General features: G+C 49.1%; 7 protein-coding genes across 7 annotated transcripts; 4 read left to right on the forward strand and 3 right to left on the reverse strand.

Annotated features, from left to right (window-relative positions):
• Positions 1-5,424: 5,424 nt before the first annotated feature.
• Positions 5,425-6,569, forward strand: KD926_003515 (Zn2/Cys6 DNA-binding protein; the record flags this gene model as incomplete). The annotated part of the gene is made up of 2 exons (XM_053094872.1): positions 5,425-5,561; positions 5,612-6,569. 2 exons carry the CDS (start codon positions 5,425-5,427, stop codon positions 6,567-6,569), a joined length of 1,095 nt encoding a protein of 364 aa, XP_052950400.1.
• Positions 6,570-6,833: 264 nt separating this feature from the next.
• Positions 6,834-7,940, reverse strand: KD926_003516 (zinc-binding alcohol dehydrogenase family protein; the record flags this gene model as incomplete). Its single annotated transcript, XM_053094873.1, has 4 exons — positions 6,834-7,126; positions 7,223-7,335; positions 7,406-7,504; positions 7,657-7,940. 4 exons carry the CDS (start codon positions 7,938-7,940, stop codon positions 6,834-6,836), a joined length of 789 nt encoding a protein of 262 aa, XP_052950401.1.
• Positions 7,941-8,409: 469 nt separating this feature from the next.
• On the forward strand, positions 8,410-10,200 carry KD926_003517 (MDR family MFS transporter; the record flags this gene model as incomplete). Its single annotated transcript, XM_053094874.1, has 2 exons — positions 8,410-8,909; positions 8,994-10,200. The coding sequence occupies 2 exons, from the start codon at positions 8,410-8,412 to the stop codon at positions 10,198-10,200; spliced, it is 1,707 nt and encodes a 568-aa protein (XP_052950402.1).
• Positions 10,201-11,397: 1,197 nt separating this feature from the next.
• KD926_003518 (RTA1 domain-containing protein) lies at positions 11,398-12,390 on the forward strand (the record flags this gene model as incomplete). Its single annotated transcript, XM_053094875.1, has 2 exons — positions 11,398-12,250; positions 12,302-12,390. 2 exons carry the CDS (start codon positions 11,398-11,400, stop codon positions 12,388-12,390), a joined length of 942 nt encoding a protein of 313 aa, XP_052950403.1.
• Positions 12,391-14,261: 1,871 nt separating this feature from the next.
• On the reverse strand, positions 14,262-15,014 carry KD926_003519 (Ty1/Copia family ribonuclease HI; the record flags this gene model as incomplete). Its single annotated transcript, XM_053094876.1, has 1 exon — positions 14,262-15,014. One exon carries the CDS (start codon positions 15,012-15,014, stop codon positions 14,262-14,264), a length of 753 nt encoding a protein of 250 aa, XP_052950404.1.
• Positions 15,015-16,823: 1,809 nt separating this feature from the next.
• KD926_003520 (GAG-pre-integrase domain-containing protein) lies at positions 16,824-19,141 on the reverse strand (the record flags this gene model as incomplete). The annotated part of the gene is made up of 4 exons (XM_053094878.1): positions 16,824-17,512; positions 17,787-18,053; positions 18,682-18,915; positions 18,982-19,141. The coding sequence occupies 4 exons, from the start codon at positions 19,139-19,141 to the stop codon at positions 16,824-16,826; spliced, it is 1,350 nt and encodes a 449-aa protein (XP_052950405.1).
• A 1,361-nt stretch (positions 19,142-20,502) lies between these two features.
• Positions 20,503-21,707, forward strand: KD926_003521 (uncharacterized protein; the record flags this gene model as incomplete). The annotated part of the gene is made up of 3 exons (XM_053094879.1): positions 20,503-20,528; positions 20,578-21,488; positions 21,550-21,707. 3 exons carry the CDS (start codon positions 20,503-20,505, stop codon positions 21,705-21,707), a joined length of 1,095 nt encoding a protein of 364 aa, XP_052950406.1.
• Between the last annotated feature and the right edge of the window lie 748 nt (positions 21,708-22,455).

Below are 22,455 nucleotides of genomic sequence, written 5' to 3' on the forward strand. Positions count from 1 at the left end.
GTAAGTGTAGGAGGAAAAGGTGTTACCGATGGTCTCGAGAACGAATTTGGTCGCGCCTCCTGTGCCAGCGCCTACCTCAAAGATCTTGGCCCTTGGATAGACGTGCGTGAACTGGGAGACCATTCTGCCCAAGGACTCGTTGTAAACCTGAAAGCCAAGGCCATATTTGTAAAACTCGTCCAGCAAGCCGTCCTTCATCATATGTTCAATCATCGTTGACTGACCTCGAACGGCAGATGGAAGAGTCTCGCCCACGATTCTCACCAAGCGGCAATCCACGGAGTCAGCATGTGCTTCGAAGAGAGTATCGATCTGTGTTTGGGTGTCATTCCGCCACTCTGGCTGGATATAGGGATGCTTTCCGGCATCAACGAGAGACAAGGTCCAATTAATCGAATCCCGCAGGCGTTGAAAATGCCACTCAGACTTCGTCCAGTCTGCCTCAGTAAGTTTGTGGATCCACTTTCTGTAGTAGAAGAAGGCAAATCTTTCACGAACAGTGCCAAGCTCCATTTCATTCGTTGATGGTTCCAGTTCGCCAAGAGCCAGTTCCCCATCTGGAGCTGTGACGCCGAGCTTGTTGTATGAGAAAACAGTGCGATCGTCGGAAACCGTAGCCATCGAGACGGGCACCACAGCAGCGCCTTGGACCTGGATCATAGCATGTTGCTCGTCGGCGCTGAGTATGTCTAGATTGCCATGAATCGAGTCGACAGTGTTCGCCTCAGGGGCAAGGAGTTGAGCTCGCACCGGAAGCTGGACTGAGTGCAAAGGTAGCGTAGCACAGAGCTCTGGATTCACACGGATACACTCGAAGAACGTTGGGACGTGCAAAGACCACAAGCGTCCATCACCAGGCGCCGAGTATGCCAAGATAGCACTCTGTAAAGCCACGTCAAGCAGCGCGGGGTGAACCATTAACCTCTCAGATTCATCACCGTAGCCGAAGCTAGAGATCAGAGCAGTAGCCTGATTGAGCTTGCGCTTCAAGTTTGCCATAGTGCGGAAAGAGTCAGAGTATTCATACCCAATGGTTGAGAGGGAAGTATAGAATCTCTCCGAGTCGGTCTCGGTCATATTCGAGTCATCCAGCTGGGTTGGTGGCAGGACCGACATCGAAGGCTCACCGAAGATCACGTTTATTGTACCGCTGGCGTTGACTTCAAGGTCTCGTGCGGACTTGATAGCAGCGGAGTAAACGGAGAATTTCGCTGCCCGAGTTTTCAGATTCGATTTGCTTGGAGTAATATCCGTTAGAGTTACCAGAGTCTCAGCAGCAGGATCGGATTCGCCTCCAAAGGTGATGGCTTTTCCGATGACCAGATCTCGCAGTTCGATCAATTTGATAGGCCTGTTTCCAATGATATACTTGGCTGCCTCAAAGGCCATGCTAGCGTAGCCAGCTGCTGGAAATACCGGCTCACCCTGCAGCTTGTGGCCCGTCAGCCAAGGTACCTCTGAAATCTTAAGCACATTCGACCAGCGACGCTCGAGCTCAGTATTGTCAACATGTGGTACACCGAGCAGCTCGTGGAATGGGTCCGATCGGCTTCTCATCTTACGTGCGATGCGAGACTCCTGCCAGTGGGTCTTTTGGTCCCAGTGGTAGGAAGGCAGACCAGTGGCGAGCTTGGCCTGCGGAGCGTCAAGGAAAAGTCGCTCGAAGGCAGCGAAGTCAACAGCCTCAGGGCCGAATTGGGTCCACATATAGCCCAGACCGTCGGCGAATGCTTCAACGTCGTTGAGACCTCTGTACATAACACCGGTGTAGGGAAGATTGAGGCCAGTTTCGGTAATGTTCTGCTGTGTTGGGCCCTTGAGAGCAGCGTGAGGCCCAATCTCGATGGCAACAGTCGGCTTCTCAGCTCGAGCTGCTGCCGTCACAGCTTCATAGAAGGAGACTCTTTGTACCATGTTGTCATGCCAGTATAAATCTTGAAGTAGGGCAGTCGGCTCCATGACCTCACCACCTGTCACACTGGAGTACCAGGTCACAGAGGTATCGCGGTTTCGGTTAACTTCAATTTTGCACGCACGCAAAGCCTTGACATAGGCATCGCCGCAAGCCAGCATATGGTGTGAGTGGTAAGCGGTGTCGACCTTAAGTAGACGTGCGAACTTCTTTTCCTCTTCGAAGACAGCCTTGACCTCAACGATGGCATCTGCATCGCCCGACAAGGTAACGCTTGCTGGGGAGTTGTGTGCAGCGACCGCGACACGTCCAACAAAAGCGTCAAGCTCAATCACTTCGGTGGCATCTTCGAGAGATGTTCCAACAGCAAGCATAGCGCCTTTGTGTCCGCTCGATCCGCCTGCAAGCTTCGCGTAAAGGCCACGGTAGTAGGCAATTCGAATAGCATCCCGGGCATTGATGAAGTTTGCAGCATATGCCGCACCAATCTCACCAGATGAGTGGCCCACCACAGAACTTGGCATAATCCCGGCGCTGCGCAAGAGGTCGACAAGCACAACTTGGACTGCTGTACACAGCGGCTGTGAGAAAGCGGCTTCGGTGATACAAGACGACTTGGTATCAAGGAGTAATTGATCAGCAATTTTCCAGGTCGGTCGGTCTGTAGCTGGCAAGGTTGCAAGGGCATCATCAAGCTCCTGCAATCGGCGGCGAACAAATTCGGAGGAACGTATTAGTTCAGCACCCATGGCTGGCCATTGCGCGCCCTGGCCAGTGAAAACACCAAGGACCTTTGGAGGGGTTGAACTCGATCGGACGCCAATGTTCGCGTCCGACTTATCCTCGTACTCTTTGAGTCTGAGCTCGATCTTCTGGATCAAGCTTTCGACGTCAGGAGCCGAGAATGCGATTTTATGTGAGAAAGTAGAGCGACGCTGCTGGAGCGTCCAGGCAAGATCCCGCATGTTGACTGGGTTGGTTTTCAGATAGTCCAAGTGTGCCTGCAGATTGGAAACGAGCGAGGTGTTTGACGCTGCGGAGAAGACAAAAGGAGTAGCCGGTACAACCAGGGCGCTGCTAGCGTTGTCAACCTGTGCTTGGTAGCTCTCCAAGATGGCGTGAGAATTGGCGCCGCCGAAACCAAAACTATTCACACTTGCCCTTCGCACAGCATCTTTAGGCAGGACAGGCCATGGCATTGCATGAGTTGGAACCTGCAGGCCCTGAATGAAAGGTTCAATGCTCGGGTTAAGGCGATTGAACAGCAGATTAGGGGGAATGACGCCAGCTTGAAGGGATAGCGACGCTTTGAGTAGACCGGCGATTCCAGCAGCGCCCTCCGTGTGACCAATGACGGTCTTGATCGACCCAACATACAAAGGATCACTGGCGGGTCCCCCAAAGGTGGAGTGAATTGCGGATGCTTCCTTAGGGTCTCCTACCTTGGTACCGGTACCATGTGCCTCAAAAAGCTGGGGTCTGTCGGCGGGATTTGCAAGGTCAAGACCAGCTCGAGCATAGGTGCGGCGGATAAGTGCAGCTTGCGCCTCCGAGCTTGGTACAGTGATTCCCTGCGTGCGGCCATCTTGGCTGATGCCAGTCTCACGGATGATACATTCGATGTGGTCGCCATCAGCCAGAGCATTGCTCAGCTTCTTAAGAACAACGGTCGCGATACCGTCGCCGCGAGCATAGCCGTCAGCATCAGCATCCCACATGCGGGATCTGCCTGTGGGCGACAGCATGTGCATGTTACTCTCGGCCACATACATTTCTAGAATCCGTTAGCTTGATCGCTCGGTGTGCAGAATTGGTTTACCAGGGCCTAGAAGCAGAGTGCTGCCACACGCAATAGCAACTCTCGAGTCGTTAGACCGTAGTGCTTGAACAGCATTATGCACAGCGATCATACTCGAAGAACATGCTGTGTCAATAGTCATAGACGGTCCACGCCAATCGAAAAAGTAAGATATTCTGTTTGAAAGAATTGCGCGCGATGTGCCAGTCGCAAAGTATGTTGGTAGATTGTTGGCATCTCTGAGAAGGCCGGCTTCATGGTCCCCTCCCATAACACCAACATAGACGGCAGTGTCAGAGCCACGTAAAGACTGGATGGTGTGGCCGCCAGCTTCAAGGGCCTCGTAGACAGTTTCCAGCAAGAGGCGCTGCTGAGGATCAATAGACTCAGCCTCACCTGCACTAATTCCAAAGAAGTTGGCATCAAACTGGGTAAGGTTCTCCTCCAGGGTGTAGGAGTGTAGAACATTGGACGTGCCATGGTGATCCCCGTCTCTGTGGTACCAGCCTCGCACATCAAAACGTTCTTTAGGTATCTCCGTCAAGATATCACGTGGACTTTCCAACAGCTGCCAGAGAGCAGCAGGAGAATTGGCAGCACCGGGGAAACGGCAACCGCTGCCGACAATAGCGATGGGCTCGGAAGGTTGATAATCCATATTGTACAAAGGTGTTGAATGATATAATGAGTGAAATACAGGGAATAACAAGTTCGACGATGTTGGAATCGAATGCGAGGACCCAACTAGCTACCACGTCTTAAGTTATACAAATTTTATAGAGCGAGCGATATCATGGAGCAAGAGACTGTTTTTTTAGAAAAGCGATTCCTTCATTTTCATTGGCTCTTAAACATCCGAAGCGGCAAGCCTTGACAGCCTTTGCGACATCCCTATGATGGATCCTGTTCGCAACAGGTGAAGGATCTCGATTGGTTAGAATACGTGGCTTAGGTGTTGATAAGTCGAAGGATCTGGCATGACTTGCTAGATTCTTCGCCCAACAGAATAAAATGACTGAAACAAAGAAAAGAAATAAGCAAACATGAAAACACTCGGTCTAATCAAGTTAGAAGGAATTAAAACCAACACACATGTCTTTTTGGGTCCCAACGAGAGCGAACGTCTACGGGTGATCTCGGTTCTCTGACAGGGGTTAGAAAGGCGATTGGCCCCCGAGCAGAAGATGCAGCACGGCCCTATGGAGTGTGATATGGTTACATTTCAGCACTAGTTTGAGATTGAGAAGTAGACCTCAAAAAGATGCCTTCTGTTCTCAGCCCTGGCTGAGGCTGTAGCCAAATCCGCCCTGATACGCCGAGGGCAGATCCGGATCCGATGCAGCCTAGTTTCCCTGTGGGGCCACTCGCTGCTAAGCCTACTTGGGAAGTCCCTACCCCAGCCAAACCCACTTAAGAGATTACAGATTCCATATGTCGCCGCGTATATACACTAGAAAAACCCTTACTACTAAGGGTTGACCCTTTGTTGACCCTTTTTAAGGGTTGACCCTTTTTAGTGGAGCGGTATTTTTCTGCCACACCATACAAGTAATATACACGTGGGGTTCCTCCCCTCCCGCAACTGCGCCATGGGAGTCAACTGCTTACCTCTGGTGGTAGCTCCTCATCTCTCACGCAGTCAAGACTCCATTTTCTCCCTCCCACCTTCCCTCTGTACATAGAAACTATTGCAATATACAGACTATTCTGTCACATGGCTCCGCCCATGACACCTGCTTTTGAACCAAGCAAATGGAGAGCAGCTCGACCAGACCGACCCCGGCAAAACGAGCCTCATGCGATCGCTGTCATCTCCAGAAAGTCGGATGCCATCGACCGGATTCGGACGATGTGAGCAGCTGTGCCCGATGCCGATATCTGGGGATACAATGTGTCTATAGCGCGCCATTGCCAAGGGGACGACCAAGCGGAAGCAGGAAGTCGACCAGCAAGAGCAATAGAACGCCGATGGAGGTACCTCTTCTGCCTCGGCCCTCGCAAACTACCCCGGAACCAATAGACAACCAGGAAACGATATCTGACGAGCTCCCATCAGTACTGGTGTCTCAAGATTGTGGCTATCCGGCAGAGACCTGGTTTGAGTCGGAACCATGGCCCTTGTTAGGGACTGCAGTTGACATGGGATCATTCGCTGATCTTGCCATGGAAACAACAACATACACCTCAAGCGCCTCATCTGCTGAGCTATCCCACGATGACATTTTCACAAATTCGATGCAGCAGCTGGCAGCGCTAAGTTGCAGCCTCTATACGCTTCACACCACGTGTCGCAACAAGATCGCCAGCCTGGAGCTCCAGCCCCATCTCGTCTCTCATACGAACGCCTTCAATTCCTTGACGACTTTCCTGAGAGCCCTACCGAGCCTGGACGAGTACGAGATATTCACGGAAGCCTGTCTCGCATCAAAGAGCTTGCTCCTGGTCATGTATCGGCTTCGGCTCTTCGACTCCCCGAATGATGAGGTTTTACCGGCTGCCCTGCAGCATCTTCTCTCTGCGTGTTATGTCCAACTCCTCCACGTGCATACGATTCTGGTCAGGCTTATGTCATATGAGGCGTCGAACCCACCGGATTTTCATCAAGGCGACCCCTTCTCCCTCGCCCGACTTCGCCTGGTGGTGATCTTTAACCTTGTCAAGCATCTGCTGGAACACGTGCGGCGTGGCTATGGTGCATATGGTCTGACAGTGGCACGGTCGGGCTCTCAGCCAACTACCTATACAGGATCTCACGAAATCAGCGAGGCTGAACACAAGCTATGGAACGACCTCCAGGAGTTGGAAATCTGTCTTACTCCAAGGTTACAGACGCCTTCGGTTCATGAGTCTGCCGAGTAGCTTGTAATGACTTTCTGTTGAATTTTATGGGCTACAAACGACAGCACACACTTATCTAGCTAGGAACGTCCGTAGAACTCCATTTCTCATTCATCCTTTTACCCATATATCATTCTTGCCACGTGCACATCTACCGCACTACAAGTAACAATAAATTTTGTGCGAAGTATCTCAGTCGAGTATCGATCTTATTTAGGGCATATTACACGGAGCAACATCGGAACACGCGGGCATGATATCTAGCTGCATTTCTCGACAAGCGTATCAGTCGACGCGGACAACCAACTTCTGTCCTGAGATCGCCCCAGTACGAATTATGTCCACACCATGGATGACACCGGCGCAGCTGTCGTCTAGGACTCTGATTGGGTGAGATTTGATGCGACCGTTGCCAAGCAATGTTTGCGTAGCCGCAAAGATCGTCGCACTCAGGGCCCGATCTGCAGCTGATGCTTCGCACGCGTACTCACCATCCAACGCGACGCAACCGCCGAACATGGTCAGGACCATCAGCCACGAAGCGCGGACGGTCGGGCGCGCAATACCGTCCGCCAGCCCTACCAGTTGCGTCATAGTTAGCACAGCCGGGCGCTGTCTGATTCAGACACGCAGTCGAGCGCGTAACTACGCCAGGCCGTTGCGCCTGTAAGCACGAATCTCTTTGGCGCAGTCCGGACTGCGGTAATTAAATGCCTTTTCGGCCCCAAATCCGAGGACCAGTGCGAAATTCGACGGCGAGTAAGTTGCAATTGACCGTAATCCTGCCCTGCAGAGTCCTGTCATCAGCGAGCCGTTTTCAGTCCGACGAAACTAAACGCGAACGCTCAAGAGCTTACAGCTTGAGAAGTTGAATGGCCCTGGTGCCAGTGGCGGAGCTGCCTCCAGATACAAGGACCCACGCCGTATTCGGTGTGACATCCGACTCCGGCCCGGCCCTGTCGATCAGATCCTCGATACTCAGGGAATCTCTGAATCGCGGAAAAAGGCAAGACCCGCGGTGGCCAAGCCGATGCCAAGAGTGGATGCCTCCTCGAAAGTCATCGCGTCAGGAATCTTGAGGAGCAGCTCAGCGATCGCTCCAACATACTGTGCAAAGGCACCGACACGGGGCTCCAGGGAGTTGTTCCCATGAACGGCCCCAGCAACCCTGTCTCCGATGGAAAGATGACGCGGGGCGTCTGACCCGAGTGCGACAACGACCGCGGCGAAGTCGCATCCATGAATAGCGCCAACTGCTGGACTGTAATCGAGCATCTTGGCGTCGACGGGATTAATAGCGACAGCAACAGTGCGAACAAGGGCCATACCAGGGGCCACGTGGCCCGGGCCGGCAACCACCAAGGCATTCTGGCTCCGTGGGATTGCAAACATTACGCAAGATTTGACGCAGAACACTAGCTTCGCTATTCTTAGGACTGTTGGGACAATGGGAATCGCCAGGGCGCGGCAGAACGGACCTCAATATATGATAGGCCTTAGGTTAGTTACATCGTCGTGAGGAAGTGGCACTGCTATTGGTGGCCTTGCTGTGGCATGCAGCTGATACTCAAAATCGCCGGTCATCGTGAGTGGAGCTCTTCATCTATAGATCTGAATGGCTGAAAAGCGCCGAACGTCAGAGAGGCCAAGGAAACCCATGGCGCCAGATCACTTTCCGTAGACAGCATAATCTGGAATAACAATTCATCTTCAGCCGCATATCCAGATCAAATGGTCTCTCCCAGTACCTTGCCAACTCGGTCAAACATCAGAAAAGTGTCGCTTTGCTGCCGTCACGCGAATCACGTGATAATATTCTCCTTCCCCGTTATTGCCCCAAACTATATTGCGGCGCTTTGACATGGATCCAGCTGTGTCGAGCAACTCAGGTTCTGAGAGCACGATGCAACAACCAGAAACCCCTGAGACTCGGTCTGAAAATGCGGAAATTCAATCACAAGATGATGGGGGGGACTACACGCCACGCAGAAACATGGTCCCCATCATGATTGCACTCAGCGTCGCGTCGTTCCTTGCTATTCTTGACATCTCCTTCGTCACAACCGCCTTGCCGACAATTACTGGGCACTTCAAGGCTTCTCAAATCAGCTACTCATGGGTTGGTTCGTCTTATCTCCTAACCCAGTCCGCTTTGGCTCCGTTTTGGGGCAAGATAAGCGACATTTTTGGACGCAAGCCAATTACGTTACTGGCAATGTTCGTCTTTTTCATTGGAAGCTTGGTTTGTGCCGTAGCAAATAGCATTGCCATGCTTATTGCTGGGCGTGCTATTCAAGGTGCTGGAGCCGGCGGCGTGCTGCTCATCGTGATGATTCTAATAGGAGATCTCGTCAGTCCAAGGTAAGTGACATTGTGAATTCCCGCTATGAAAGTACTTTATTCCTCCAAAGACTGCTCCCTAGAATGCGCTGACCCACTTCCCAGAGAACGCGGACTATATTTTGGCATTCTCGGTGTGGTATATGCCATCGCAATATCTTCCGGTCCTCTCATAGGAGGAGCACTTGCGGAAAATGTCGGCTGGAGATGGTGCTTCTACATCAATCTACCGTTCCAGGGAATCTCTTTTGCCCTCTTGGTCTTTTTCCTCCACGTTCACAATCCCCGTACCGAAATTATCAAAGGCTTAATGGCTGTTGATTGGCTGGGATCGATTGCTATTACAGGTTCGGTCCTTATGCTTCTCCTGGGCCTCCAGTATGGCGGTGAGGTATATCCTTGGGGCTCTGCCATTGTCATATGTTTGATAGTTTTCGGCGTGGTGGTTTGTGGTATCTTTGTTACCATCGAGTGGAAGCTGGCCCGTTATCCGGTGATCCCTCTACGACTGTTCAGGACTCTCCCTATTATCGCCCTTTTCGTGGTGGATCTCACGCACGGATTCATTTTGTACGGCACGGCCTACTTTGTCCCATTCTACTTCCAGGTGGTTATTGGAGCAACACCGATTAACTCGGCGGTCTGGTCCCTTCCTCTCGCCCTTCCCCTGTCTCTCTTCACCATCGGGACAGGTCTTTATATGCGGAAGACGGGAAAGTACTTATACATGATCATTGCAGGCATGGCTCTCTCCACTCTGGGCACCGGTCTGTTGATCGATTTCGGTGCAGAAACCAATTGGCCAAAGTTCATCATCTATCAACTGATTATCGCTGTCGGCCTGGGTCCCAACTTTCAGGCACCGACCATTGCCCTGCAAGCAAGATTTCCGCCCGCCGACGCGGGCGTCGCCGTCTCCGCGGCCAGTGCAATCCGCGCACTCAGCGCCGCCTTCAGCATCGTCCTGGGCGGCGTCATCATTGAAAATCGACTCTCGGCACAAAACGGTCGTCTCATTGTTGCTGGAGTCAGCCATACGATGGCGGAAGCAATTGCACGGAATGGCGCAGCTGGATCTATGGAACTCGTTGCACAGCTCACTCCGGCCCAGCAGGACATTTTCAGGTTGCTTGTAAAGGACAGTCTTGCCGATATGTGGATATTCTTCGTCGTTCTTTCCGGAATTGGACTCATTGCATCTTTCCTCGTTGGAAGCGAGGAACTTTCCGATGAGCATGTTGAACACAAGACGGGTTTGGGAGTGGAAGAGGCAAATCGATTGGTGCATGAAAAGCCGCGGGTGAGTGGCTGAGCCAGAATTCGCCGAGATGACTTGAAAACACTCCACAACTTGGAGGAATGCGATACCTCACCATCGCTGGTGACGCATCATCGGCTTTTTGGCATTCGACAAGAATGCGCATGATTTGTACTATCTAGAAGTTGGAAGAGGAAACAAATTGCCAAAGGAGATTGCTCGGAAATATCGCAAGCGATTAAACTTATCGACCGCATTATCAGGTCCAGCGTCACTGTGTAATAGGCTAAATCTGTACAAGACCTGAACTACCACTTAGAAACCTCGAAGAGGACCTCCATTCGATCGTACAAGTTCTGCGCATCTTTCTATTCATATCCGTAATCCGGTGCTGTATCTCCTCTTGCGCGATTTTGTCCCATTCCTCTTGTAGAGCCTCTTTCATCTCTTCTTCGGAATCGAAGATTCTTCGGCGTACGCGTTGCTTTACAATAACCCAAATACCTTCAACAGGATTAAGATCCGGACTCTGGGCAGGATGGTCCCATAGGTTTTAGATATTGTGGGCCTTCCCGTGCTCTTGTGCTAGTCCATATTTCCTTATCCCATGGGAAGGGTCCCCATCCTCTTGTAAAAGCCATGATTTCTCGTCAATAAGCCGTATAGATTTAACAGCTTCGACGTTTCTAGGTAGAAGGTTATCTACGTAGTACTTCTGGGTCGTTGAATTACCCCTGAACCTTGCCCTCTACCTTACGAGGCTTTCCAGCTTCCCATTCCCTTACTCTTTCATTCATGCGTCGTCAGCCGAGGCTCCTAAAATAGGGCAATGGTGCATTAGCATCGGCGGGTTTTCGACCAATAACAGTCTGTGCTTCCAAGATTCTTTGTTTGATTCCTCCCAGGTGCCTGCGCCCCTCTGGCTATTCACACTTAATCGCCGATCGTTTTTTTAGGCTACAGATTTGAATCTACTAGTGTCGTGCGGCAGGCACCAGCTTTGATCTATTAAGACTACACTCGCATCCTCCTTTTGAACCACAGTCTGGTTTTTCATCTTGGCTCACAACACTCTGGCATCCACTCACTCTTTATTGATCTACTTTCTTGGGCCCGCTACGAGTTTGCTCTACCACGAAATCAAGCCAGTTTGCCTTCCTTCTCCACCTTTCTTTCTTTCTAATCTCTGTCACTCCGACACTTCCTAACCCTAAGCTGAGGCTCGACGCATCTTCGATCCTTATTACCACAATGTCGTCCCCCGAAGCAGCCGGCCAAGATGATTTCTCCCAGTACCTGGTCTCCTACGGCCCCGACGCCAATTGCACCCTCGCCCTATGCCCCGTCGAAGCCAGCCTCCAGGGCTACCGGCCCGCCCTAGGTGTGCAGATCGCATTCATCGCCCTCTTCGGCGTCTCCATGCTCATCCACCTGGCCCAGGGCATCCGCTACCGCACCTGGTTCTTCGCCATCATGCTGGCGCTCGGCTGCATCGGCGAGATGATCGGTTACGGCGGGCGCGTTTTGCTATACCAGAACCCCTTCTCCTTTAACGGCTTCATCATCGAGATCTGCTGCATTACAATATCGCCCGTCTTCTTCGCCGCCGCCATCTACGTCTCGCTCGGCAATGTCTCCAATTTTTTGGGCCCCGAAGCTTCCAGGTTTCCGGTCAAGACATACGTGTGGGTGTTTTTGCCGTGCGATATCGTTAGTTTGGTCTTGCAGGCCGTGGGCGGCGCGTTATCATCGACTTCGGTGGGAAATGACAAATCGGGCGAGTACATCACGCTTGCAGGTCTGGCGTTCCAGGTTTTCACTCTTTTTGTCTTTATCGCTATGGCGTTAGACTACTTCTTGCGCTACATATCGTACCGTAAGTCTCAGCAAGTGGATCAACGCCGGATCCTCTCGACGCGCCTCGGGATCTTTGGCGTTTTCTTCTCGGCATCTATTCTCTTTATCCTTATCCGTTGCTGCTACCGTATTGCCGAGCTCAGTGAAGGATACAGTGGGTCAATCTTCCACGAGGAGGGTCTGTTTATTGGGCTAGAGTCGGTAATGGTGACCCTGGCAGTGTTCGCCTTAAACATTGCTCAACCAGGTACGTTTCTGTCCCATGTAGATAAATTCTTGTTCGTAATAACAGTTGTAGGCTTCGCATTCCAGAACCGCACTGAGGAGGCCTATGCAACCTATGGTCACAATATTGGACTCGAATCCAGCTCCGAGCACAAGTCATAAAAATGTTATAAGGTGACCTCATGAAGGACGTTTGGGCGAAGCTCTCTGATACGGACCTACTATGAAGAGTTGATAGAATAGAGAAAGGAGACCCTTGAGAAAGGAGACCCAATCAACTTGGATAAGAAGTGATAGGGGTTTTACAAGGTCTAAGGCAACAGGATGAATCATGTGATAAGTTACAACACTAGGAGTTACAGGACAAGTATCTCTCCAAAAGAAAGGGAAATGCTTGTATAGAAAAGGGATACCTTTTGGACAGAAAGGAGATATCCTTTGGATAGAAAGGGAATCTTACTTGTAGAAAGAGAGTACTTCTCTATAGGAAAAGAAAGATTAGATATTGAAGAGTGGAGCGCTCAATAGCAGTATGGACTAGTCACACAGGTCGATATGGAGGAAGAAAGCCACCACCACTATACATGCAACATATGTAAAGGGCAGGAATGGCAGAATATGCTATACAGACGAGCAGAGAGGTGTAAAAGGGATGATATTCTCGAATATGAAGCCATACGGGCCTATATAAAACATGAAGGCAGAACTTAGGCATTTCCAGGCCGCAGCTCAACGCTATATATTAAGTTCTTTATAATTGGTTATATATTATTATTTAAATTATTAAATTTATAATAGTGTCGGGACATAATCTCCCTTGTGTGTAGGCTAGATGGATTGGGACATAAGTAATCCCACTCCCCATCAGAACTCAAGGGGAACACATATCTTAATCAATACAGAATCTACTTTTCGTTTTGGAAGCAAAACCCTGTTCACTTAACTGTGTACACAGAACCTAGCTGGTGATACCAACAAATAGTCTTGTGGTAGAATAATAGAAAAGCGTATAAAATATATAAATTGAATTATACTAATGAAACATTTGAACTTGCAATACTATATAATATACTTAGAGGAGGGAAGTAGAAGCCTTGACTCTCGCTATCAACATCATCCTGGCCCTCTGTACAGATGGAATGATGTTTGTGCACTCCGTCTCATTTCAGTGCGCGGTTCTAGCTTGCACCCAATGAGAAGCCCACTGGTTCTGTGCGGGCTGCCATCCGCTGTGCGAATCATGGCATATTCTGCAAAAGCTGAGTGACGCCACCGGAGGGTAAATAATCAATCACAATTCAGGGTTTTCAGGTTTATTTGGGCCACTCTTCCAAAACACCTAATGCAGGTGCCAATACTGGTCTAGAACACTCTGCATGGATAGCACCGGAACAATAGCATGAAACGGGAATAGAAGCGTCCGGAGGATCAGAAAGAGGCCTGATTGAAGGTCTCCGTTTCTTCCGCTTCTCACTTGGTTGTTGTGTGTCATAGAAGATTGCGTTCCCATCTTCGTAGTTACCGGTGTCTCGATCAGAGGCCCTTGTGTTTGTCCGGATGGCTCCTTGCTCCCATTATGGTGGCGGTATAACCACAGCTATCGAAGGATAGCGCATCGGGCTATCGGAGCTCGGCGTTGTTCGAGTATTAGAAAATTCTGGAGTAGAGTACACGATCGGCGGAGGGGCCGATCCAGGTGGGCCTGACTTGTCATCAGTAGTGCCGGAAACCCCAGCCCGCCCCGGAACACCTATTGGAACAATAAGGTTTCGTATTGCCTAGTAATTTGTATGCAGAATCGAGGCTCAATGAAGGTCTGATCCTCTTGATCTAGAGGATCGAAACGAAGCTATTTAACATGCAATATGACTACGTGGCTTCTTTGAAATCGGCTTATCTCGAAGCCATGAAATGCCGTCAGAGTTGATCTAGACGGAAACGGCAAGGTGTTGAATCCTAGCGGTAAAATTGCCCTATATTCGCTGACACACCTCCTCAGCTGAATCGTAGATGAAGCTGAATAGATTGCCAGTTTAGGCACTTGTATAGGGGTCCTCCTTGTCGATGAATTCGTGCAGATTCAACATCTTCATGAAGTTTCGGTATTTTTGAATCGGGAGGATCTTGGTAAGGCCATCCGCAGGCATGTTAGCCGTAGCGACCCATTCGACGGCGATCTGACCGTTCTGCACCTCCTGACGGAACCAGTATTGATGAATATCTATATGACGAAGGCGTATAGGCAAGGATGAATCCTCGCTCTGGAGAATACGGACAGTCTGCCTGTTGTCGCATTTGATAGAGATTTTATGTTGAAGGTTGAATTGCAAGACGTTAAATAAGTGTTTCCACCAGAATACGTTTTTGCCTGCCTTAGAGATAGCGAGTAATTCCGCCTCTGTAGTAGAGGTTAAAACGGTCTTTTGTTTGCCTGCATGCCAATCTACGGGACCGCCGTAGAGGAGGCAAACGAGATCTTTAGAGCTTTTCCTATCTGTATGATCTCCGAATGTTGCATTGCTGGCCATGATAAATACCTCTCCTGCGTTTGGATCGCCTGATTTGGAATATCTGATTCCGTAGAAGCGGGTTCCGTATAGGAATTGAATCACGCGGTTTGCTGCAGCTAGGTAATCGGGGCCAGGATTGACTAGGAATCTCAATAATTCAGAAGCCGATTTTGCAATATCTGGCCTCGTAATTACCGTTGACCAGAGGATTGAGCCCACTTTCTCCTGGAACTCCTGTATCTGCCTAGGGGACGCCTTCCCGCTGTATAGAGTCATTGAAACGGTAGGGAGCGGCAATTTAGGCGGTTAAAATGTCTTCAGGTTAAATTTTGTTGTGATCTTGTCTATATAGACTGATTGCGAGAGATAAATTGTTCGTTTTCCTCTATCTTTGCGTATTTTAATTCCGAGAAAAGTGTCTGCATTCTTTATCTCACGTAGAGAGTATTTCAATGAAAGAAACTCAATGATTTCATTTGCGCGTCTTTTGTTTGCAGCGCTTGACAAAACGATAAAGTTATCAACGTAAAAGATTAGAATGACAATTCCGTCAGTAAATAGGCAGGGATCCTGTTTTACCGGGTTAAGTCCTACTGCTTTCAGCGTCGCAGCTAGGTAAAGCTGCCAAAGGCGAGGTGCACGGCGCAATCCGTATAGCGCCTTAAGAAATTGAAAGGCTTTACCGGGCACTTTGAAGCCGTCAGGGCATTCGATATAAACGATTTCGTCTATCTCTGAATTTACGAAGGCATTTAAGGCGTCAAACTCTCTCATTTCGAGGTCGTATACACCTGTCAGGGCCATTAAGGTTCGAAATGTCTTTGCAGCAAGCGTAGCCGCATTTTTGTCATCTCTAGTCATAATTTGAAGGTCTCCACGCATATAAAGGCGTGCCTTATACCTATCTAACTGTCCTTCCACATTGAATTTGTATGTGAAGACCTATAGCAGAGGAAGGACCTGTATCATCTGCGTAGACCTAGGGATTTCACGGAATGTTCCCTTCTTGGCGAGATCTCCGTATTCCTTCTGCATGGCCGCTTTGAAATCGGGCCCAAAAGGATGCAAATATAGGTCTTTGTAGAAGCGTGGAAGAGGAGAAAGATCTCCGTATTTTAACCTTGGTTGATCAAGGATCGTATTCGCGTACGCCGTACAGAAAACGGTATAGTAGGTATTAAAATTTACACTCTATTCTTCTGTGTTGTATCTTGCTACTGGTCGTCGATTTCTTCTACCAGTAATCACGTTAATTTCCGGGTTTAGGTCTGTGTGATCCCTATCTCGCTTATTTCGCTGCCTTGGGCGAGGATCAGGGGGTATAGGATTAGGGACTAACATCATTTTATTTAACTGATTGTTTAGCTGATCCCCAGGAGACTAGCTCTCTTTGAACTCGTTGTCTTTACCTCCCGAGGGTTCCCTGGCCTCTGTAGGTTGCCTTTGAGGCGATTCGGCAAGGAATCCTCCAGGAATCGATTCATAGGATAGTGGAGTGGATGGACGAGTTAAATCTTGCTGAAATAGCTCAGGCATTACTTCAGGCGTTATTTCAGGCGTTGGTAAGGTAGGCAGGTCAGATAATTCCTGATTATTTTTACTATCTCGCTTAGCTGGAGCCTCACGATATCGCACAACCTCTTGAATTTCATCATCAGAGTCAGAAATGTTCGATTCTTCGTCTTGTTGCAGGAACCTTGCTGGTAAGCGATTTCCTATAGTTCCTGGAGGTACAGGTACCTCCTTAGCGATAATATCTTCTAGGAACGGTTCGGTTGGATCGTAAAGACGATCTTCGTTGAATATAACGTCTCTTTCTTTATAAACTCTGCGTTTTTGAGGGCTCCATATCTTCCACAAATTTGAAGCTGTAAAACCCACGAGGTAGCCTATCTAGGCTCGTGGAGTCATCTTGTCGCTGAGCGTTTTCCGGTAGATCCTTACGTACGCCCTGCATCCGAAGAGATGAAGTCCTGACAAGCGGGGTTTCTTGCTATACAGGCATTCAAAGGGGGTCGTCCACTGATTTCCTCGTTTAGTGGGGGTACGATTAAGCAGGTATACAGAAGCTTCAACTGCATAAGGCTATAGATCGACGGGTAAACGGGAGTTAATCATTAAATTCCGTAATCGTAAAGTTATGATTCTTCCGCCTCTCTCTATGAAGCCATTCTGTTCCGGGGTGTAGCGAACCGAATGTAATATTGTAATTCTTTTATCTTTGCAGAAGAGAATAAACTCTCGTCCGAGCGTCTGCTCGTTATCACAGACAAAGGTCTTAGGGATCTTGTTGAAGTAGGTTTTGATCCATTTGACGAGGCTTTTGATCTCAGGGACCAGAGCATTCTTATTCGGGGCTGTATAGATCTTTCTCCAGCCTGTAACGTTATCCATAAAGTTATCAATCCACTGGTTACCGTTGTATGCAGAGCTGACCTTTATAAGGTCAAAATGGACCTTATCCCAGGCGTCTGGGGATCTCTCTACTGGCCTCCTTGAGATCTGACGAATCGGCTTAGCGAGCAGGCAGGTCTCGCAGTGTGGATCACGAGATTTAAACGAGATCTCTACTCCTTCAACCGCTTCGTGTAGGTGATGAATCGCTTCATCGTGGAGGTGGCCCATTCGCTGGTGCCAACGCTCTACTGAAGCCGTTGAGATGCGTTGCATCTCACTGCGACGTTTGACCTTGTCGGTAGGGGCAGTCATAAAAACGGTGTTTTGCCTTGCAGATGCAGATAGGAATGTATGGTTGAGTATCGTAAGATCCTGCACTGTTTTTGGCTTTATTCTTCTGCTGATCACTGACTCCTTGAAGAGTAGCGAATACGTTTGTTTTTTCAAATGAATCCGCTCCTTCTTCAGCGAAATATAGGAGATATTTGTCGATTGTTTCGCCGAGAGTTAACGTTTCCCTTTCCTCTGCAGTACAGTTTCTATACTGCTTCAGTTCAGGTATTGCATAGATTCGATCAAACTCTGCAATCGCCTTCAAGAACGTATGGACCAATACTGATTGAGATATTATGGGTACTTCTGCTTTAATACAGCTTCCTGCTACGGCCTCAAAGTCCTCTATCCATTTCTTGATGTCTTGAGACCTTTTAGGGCCGTGGCACACCTTCTCGTATGCTCGAAGGCAGTAGGATTGTTCCTCGTATGTTGAAGGTTTAAACCGTCCCTGTAAAGCGACTATCTGGTCGTATGCCGATGACTTGTTGCTAATCAAGTAGAAGTATCGTGAAGGGATTGAATCAGCGATATACTGCATGATTTTCGTATTGAGGGTATCATATTTGTTGTACGCCTTGGTAGCTATCTTTAACTCTTCAGCATACCTATCCTAGCGTTCTTTGAAGATATCTCTGGCTTCACCTTCTTCCTGTCTAGGAAATTCAGGCTCTGGCCTTTTCGGGACCTTGCTGCGAGTTGAATTATCGCTATTAGGTTTGAAAAAGTCCCACTGATTACCAGCAGAGATGCGGATCCGATCGATCTATAGTTTCCAATCGTTTCGATCGTTCAAAACGACCGAGACCTTCGAAGCGGTGGAACTCATGTTGTATAACTTCAATTCTTGTGCTTTAGACAATCGAAATGGTTGCAAAGGGGTTGGTAAAGAGATCAAATGAATGAAGGTAAACGTTTCCGATACCAAGGGTCTCCGGGCTCATAACTATTGGAACAATAAGGTTTCGTATTGCCTAGTAATTTGTATGCAGAATCGAGGCTCAATGAAGGTCTGATCCTCTTGATCTAGAGGATCGAAACGAAGCTATTTAACATGCAATATGACTACGTGGCTTCTTTGAAATCGGCTTATCTCGAAGCCATGAAATGCCGTCAGAGTTGATCTAGACGGAAACGGCAAGGTGTTGAATCCTGGCGGTAAAATTGCCCCATATTCGCTGACAACACCGTTTGCCCCGGAGTAGATTCTCACCTAGGCCAGATGTCTGACTTGGCTCTGTGTCCATTTCACTGTCGCCAGGGTGCATACTGTCAGAGTAGAAGGGACCTGTGATAGACAATTTCTGCTTGGCTGATTCTTGTTCGGAATCGCCCACCGCAGATTGGTTGCAAAGGGTATTATTCGCTTGTTCGGGTGTTGGCACGGTCACACAGGGCACGCAGGAGAGTCGGGAAGTCTCCATTTCCTTTGTATCAGGAACAGCTTCTGCAAATAAAAGTCAGACAATGAAACATTGATGGCCGACTTTCATCGAGTGCTGTGCCAACTTACCAGGTAAGTCAATTTCTCGCATTCCAGGATGGATGCGGTCAAGATGGTCTGTCTCTACAGGACATGGGTCTTGTGTCGCGGGGACTTTCGATAGCACTGGCTCTGAAAAATCCAACATGGATCTTGCACCATCTAACAGAATGTCACTGGCAGCTGGCATAGTTGTTGTCACTGCGGGTTCGATCAAGACGGAGGGCAGTAACCGGGGAAATGCCACGCCTGTATGATGCCCACTCCCACGGATTCCGATTGATCGCAAAGGGATGGTGCTGTTTACTTAAGACGTAAGTTACTAGACATATACACCCCCTTAAACTCTGTAACTGTCAACCGTATGTGACCGCTGGTTACATAGGAGACCTTCCTATTCCGGATATCGGTATTGGTAACTACCGATTCCCGAGGATTATGCAGAGTTTTCTGTTATTTCTATAGTTCAAAAGTTATGTCTCTTCTAACTGCCTTTTTAGGCTAGATTGCTTATTATTTTTCATGTATTTAAACTACCGTTTGCAACTAGATTGAAAGAATCAGACCTTCATCATTCGATATTCCTATGGGTAACATTACTAGCAATTACGCCTAGAGAGACGGCCAACAGTAACTAACAAACAGCATTGTACCAAACAGTTTCGGCGTCTTTCGATCCTTCAATGCGTCCGCAGATTGCCAGCACGCCAAACGGCACTATGATAAATCTCTGATCACGGCTGACCGCTCAGTGAGCACTCAGTGAGCACTCACTCGGTGCTCAGCCTGTGCTCAGTGATTAGTCACGTGAGCTCTGTTATATGTGGGAAGCGATGGATGTCTTGTGTATTGGGTGGCCGGTGTGGCCACTTAACTATCTAAGATATCTAGCTTACTAAGTAATGACTAAGCGAGGTCGAACCCCAGGGCAGGCGGACGGAAGGATACATCCCGATGTTCCAACAGAATAATTGTGCCGACCGCGTGGAAACTCTCTTCCCCCGACCAAAAGTCCCTCAATTTGGTCGCTCTGGACCGGGGGAACCAGTCTCGGTCCATGATGTCAAGGAAGGGCCTGTGAAAGTGTTAAGTCCAACCAGTAGGAGAGCGGTGGACGAAGTATGGACGAATTGTGGTGGCCGACCGATGACTGTTACCGTAGTAAGCTGTGACACCAACAACCAAGTGCAAATTGGCCTGAGCGGAGTGCCCGAGGACAGCCACACGGCGGACAATATCGCAACGGTCAATTAACCAAACCTTCAGCGCGGTCCAGGAGGGTCAAAGCCAGCGCCACTCGAGATGAGGCTGAATACGGGGGCTCCAAGTCGTCGAGCACGTCGGCCGGTGTGTCAGCCTGAGGTTTATGGGCTCGTATCAACACGCCTGGCTGGCCTGGCTCATATGGCTTATTCCACTTTCATAGGGATGTAGATATTAAATCCTGCGAGAGCCCCACGGTGCGATACCTATAAATTCATCCGTCAAACCCCGCCAACCTGAGAGAAAGCATCCCTCGACTTCTCTCCAACTTCGACACTTCTGGTCAAGATGCAGCGCCCAATTAAAGGAATTCAGTGCGTCACAAACCCCAAGCAGTCATCCCATACTCACCGTGTGATATAGAGCCGGTGGCGACCCCAGCCCCGACATTCACCAACTCCGTCAGGATATCGTGTCCTTCCTCAAAGCCCACCCCGTTGGCTCGGAGAATATGGGACCTCCTCCCGCTGCCCAGCCGGCCATTGTAAAGCTGGTCAAGAGTAAACCCGCGAACGAGGTGCCTCCCACGGTCTATAACTTGCAGTGGGCTACACCTCCAAACAACTGTGCGGCGGCATACTGTGTTGGCTACCAGTCTATCAGCCTGCAGGGGCACAATGTCCCGTTCGTCGACATTCCGACCATTCCGGGCGCGGACCTGCTCTTTACCGGCGAGCTGGTCGGTTGCTCGCTGGTTGTTGTGGGCAGGAGCGATGGCATACGTGTCTACCACGACTCTCGCTACTGTAGCTCCGTTTTGTACGATAATGTCCGCATGGCCGTCGACCATTGCGACTATGCGGAGGAATACAGCGACCCCACGCGTCGCAAGATTGCTGCAGCCACCGCATGCATGCAGTACAAGAATGGATCCTGGACGCTGTACGCGCAATGCCTGACGGAGAACACAGAGGATGCGAGGAATCTTTCTCCGAGTCAGATCCCGGAGAGTAAGCGGGTACTGCGATATCGTAACAACGGCTGTTTGATTACAAAGACTCAGTATGCGGGGCCGAATATTGCACAGGAGCGAGAAAATCTCTATCAGCTCCTGAAAAGGGTCGCTGTTGAGCATCTTGGAGAGGAGAAGATCCCCACTACGCAAGACGGCCAGTTCACGGATTTTGATCCGAAAGGGTTTCCGAGCATGAGTAACCCGGCAGTGGCTCGCACCGAGGCGCTGCGCAAAGCCATAGTCGACCACAATCTGGAAGGCCAGATTAAACAAAAGGTGGATTTGATACTCGAGGAGTCGAAAATGCACCCTCGTCCAGGTGAGCTGTTGAGGCCTCGATACACTCAATTTAACTTGACTGACGATTGACCATTGTCTAGCTGACCCCAATCTAGATTTGCACAAGAAATGGGAACGGCAGGATTTAGCTTTTCACGAATTTCTCAAGGCGCTGAGCGACAGTAAAAGCACCGACGCCACCTTCCTTTGGCTAAAATTGAAAGAGAGTCAGGGTCTACAGGCTGTCATCGGACCATGATAGCATCCCATCATTTGGGCGTGCCATTTTCTAGGCCATCAAGGCCGGCGACTTTGTTTCTTTATCTTAGCACTCTTTTTTTAACATAATGGGACAGCGAACGGTCGGGACAGCAAGCCCTCGTTTCCCAATATAGCTTTTCCTTAAAACAAATTTGGATTGAAATACGTATTCAATATTCCCACATTCTTTGAAGATGATCTTGTACGTATAAAAAATAATATGAAATACCCCACTCAAAAACGAAAAAGAAAAGAAAAGGGAAGAAAAAACAAAAACCTCTTCATAATCTTAGCTCTGCCGTAGCAAAGATCGTAGTAATATGCCTTTCATTTCCCAAAGCCCCTTAAAATGGGTACATGGAGAGTGACATTGATATACTGACGCAAAACTATTCAATAATAGACGTGAACCCATTCGAGGATCAATTGACATGTCCGGTATTATTGTGATTCTATGTTGACCGGTATTGTAGGCGTTTGGATACTTGAGGCAAGCAGCCAGGCATTTCACTGTTTGTTTACTTCTTCAAGACACCTTTTAGATAGGTAATCAATCAATTCAGTTCAATTCAGTATCGACCAAGATATTTGTTGCTTAATTTCATCTCTTTTGACTACTGCGGTGCACCTGGTCCCTGCAGAACGCCTACAGAAACTCCATAAGATAAATATTCTGTAGCTGCTTCCAAAAAGCGGACCATGTACGACATTATCTATTAGTATAGCCAGCTGCTCAATATTTAGGG

This window comes from Aspergillus affinis (assembly GCF_023601865.1).
Source record: "Aspergillus affinis strain CMG 70 chromosome Unknown NODE_187_length_47416_cov_101_111304, whole genome shotgun sequence".
NCBI lineage: Eukaryota > Fungi > Ascomycota > Eurotiomycetes > Eurotiales > Aspergillaceae > Aspergillus > Aspergillus affinis.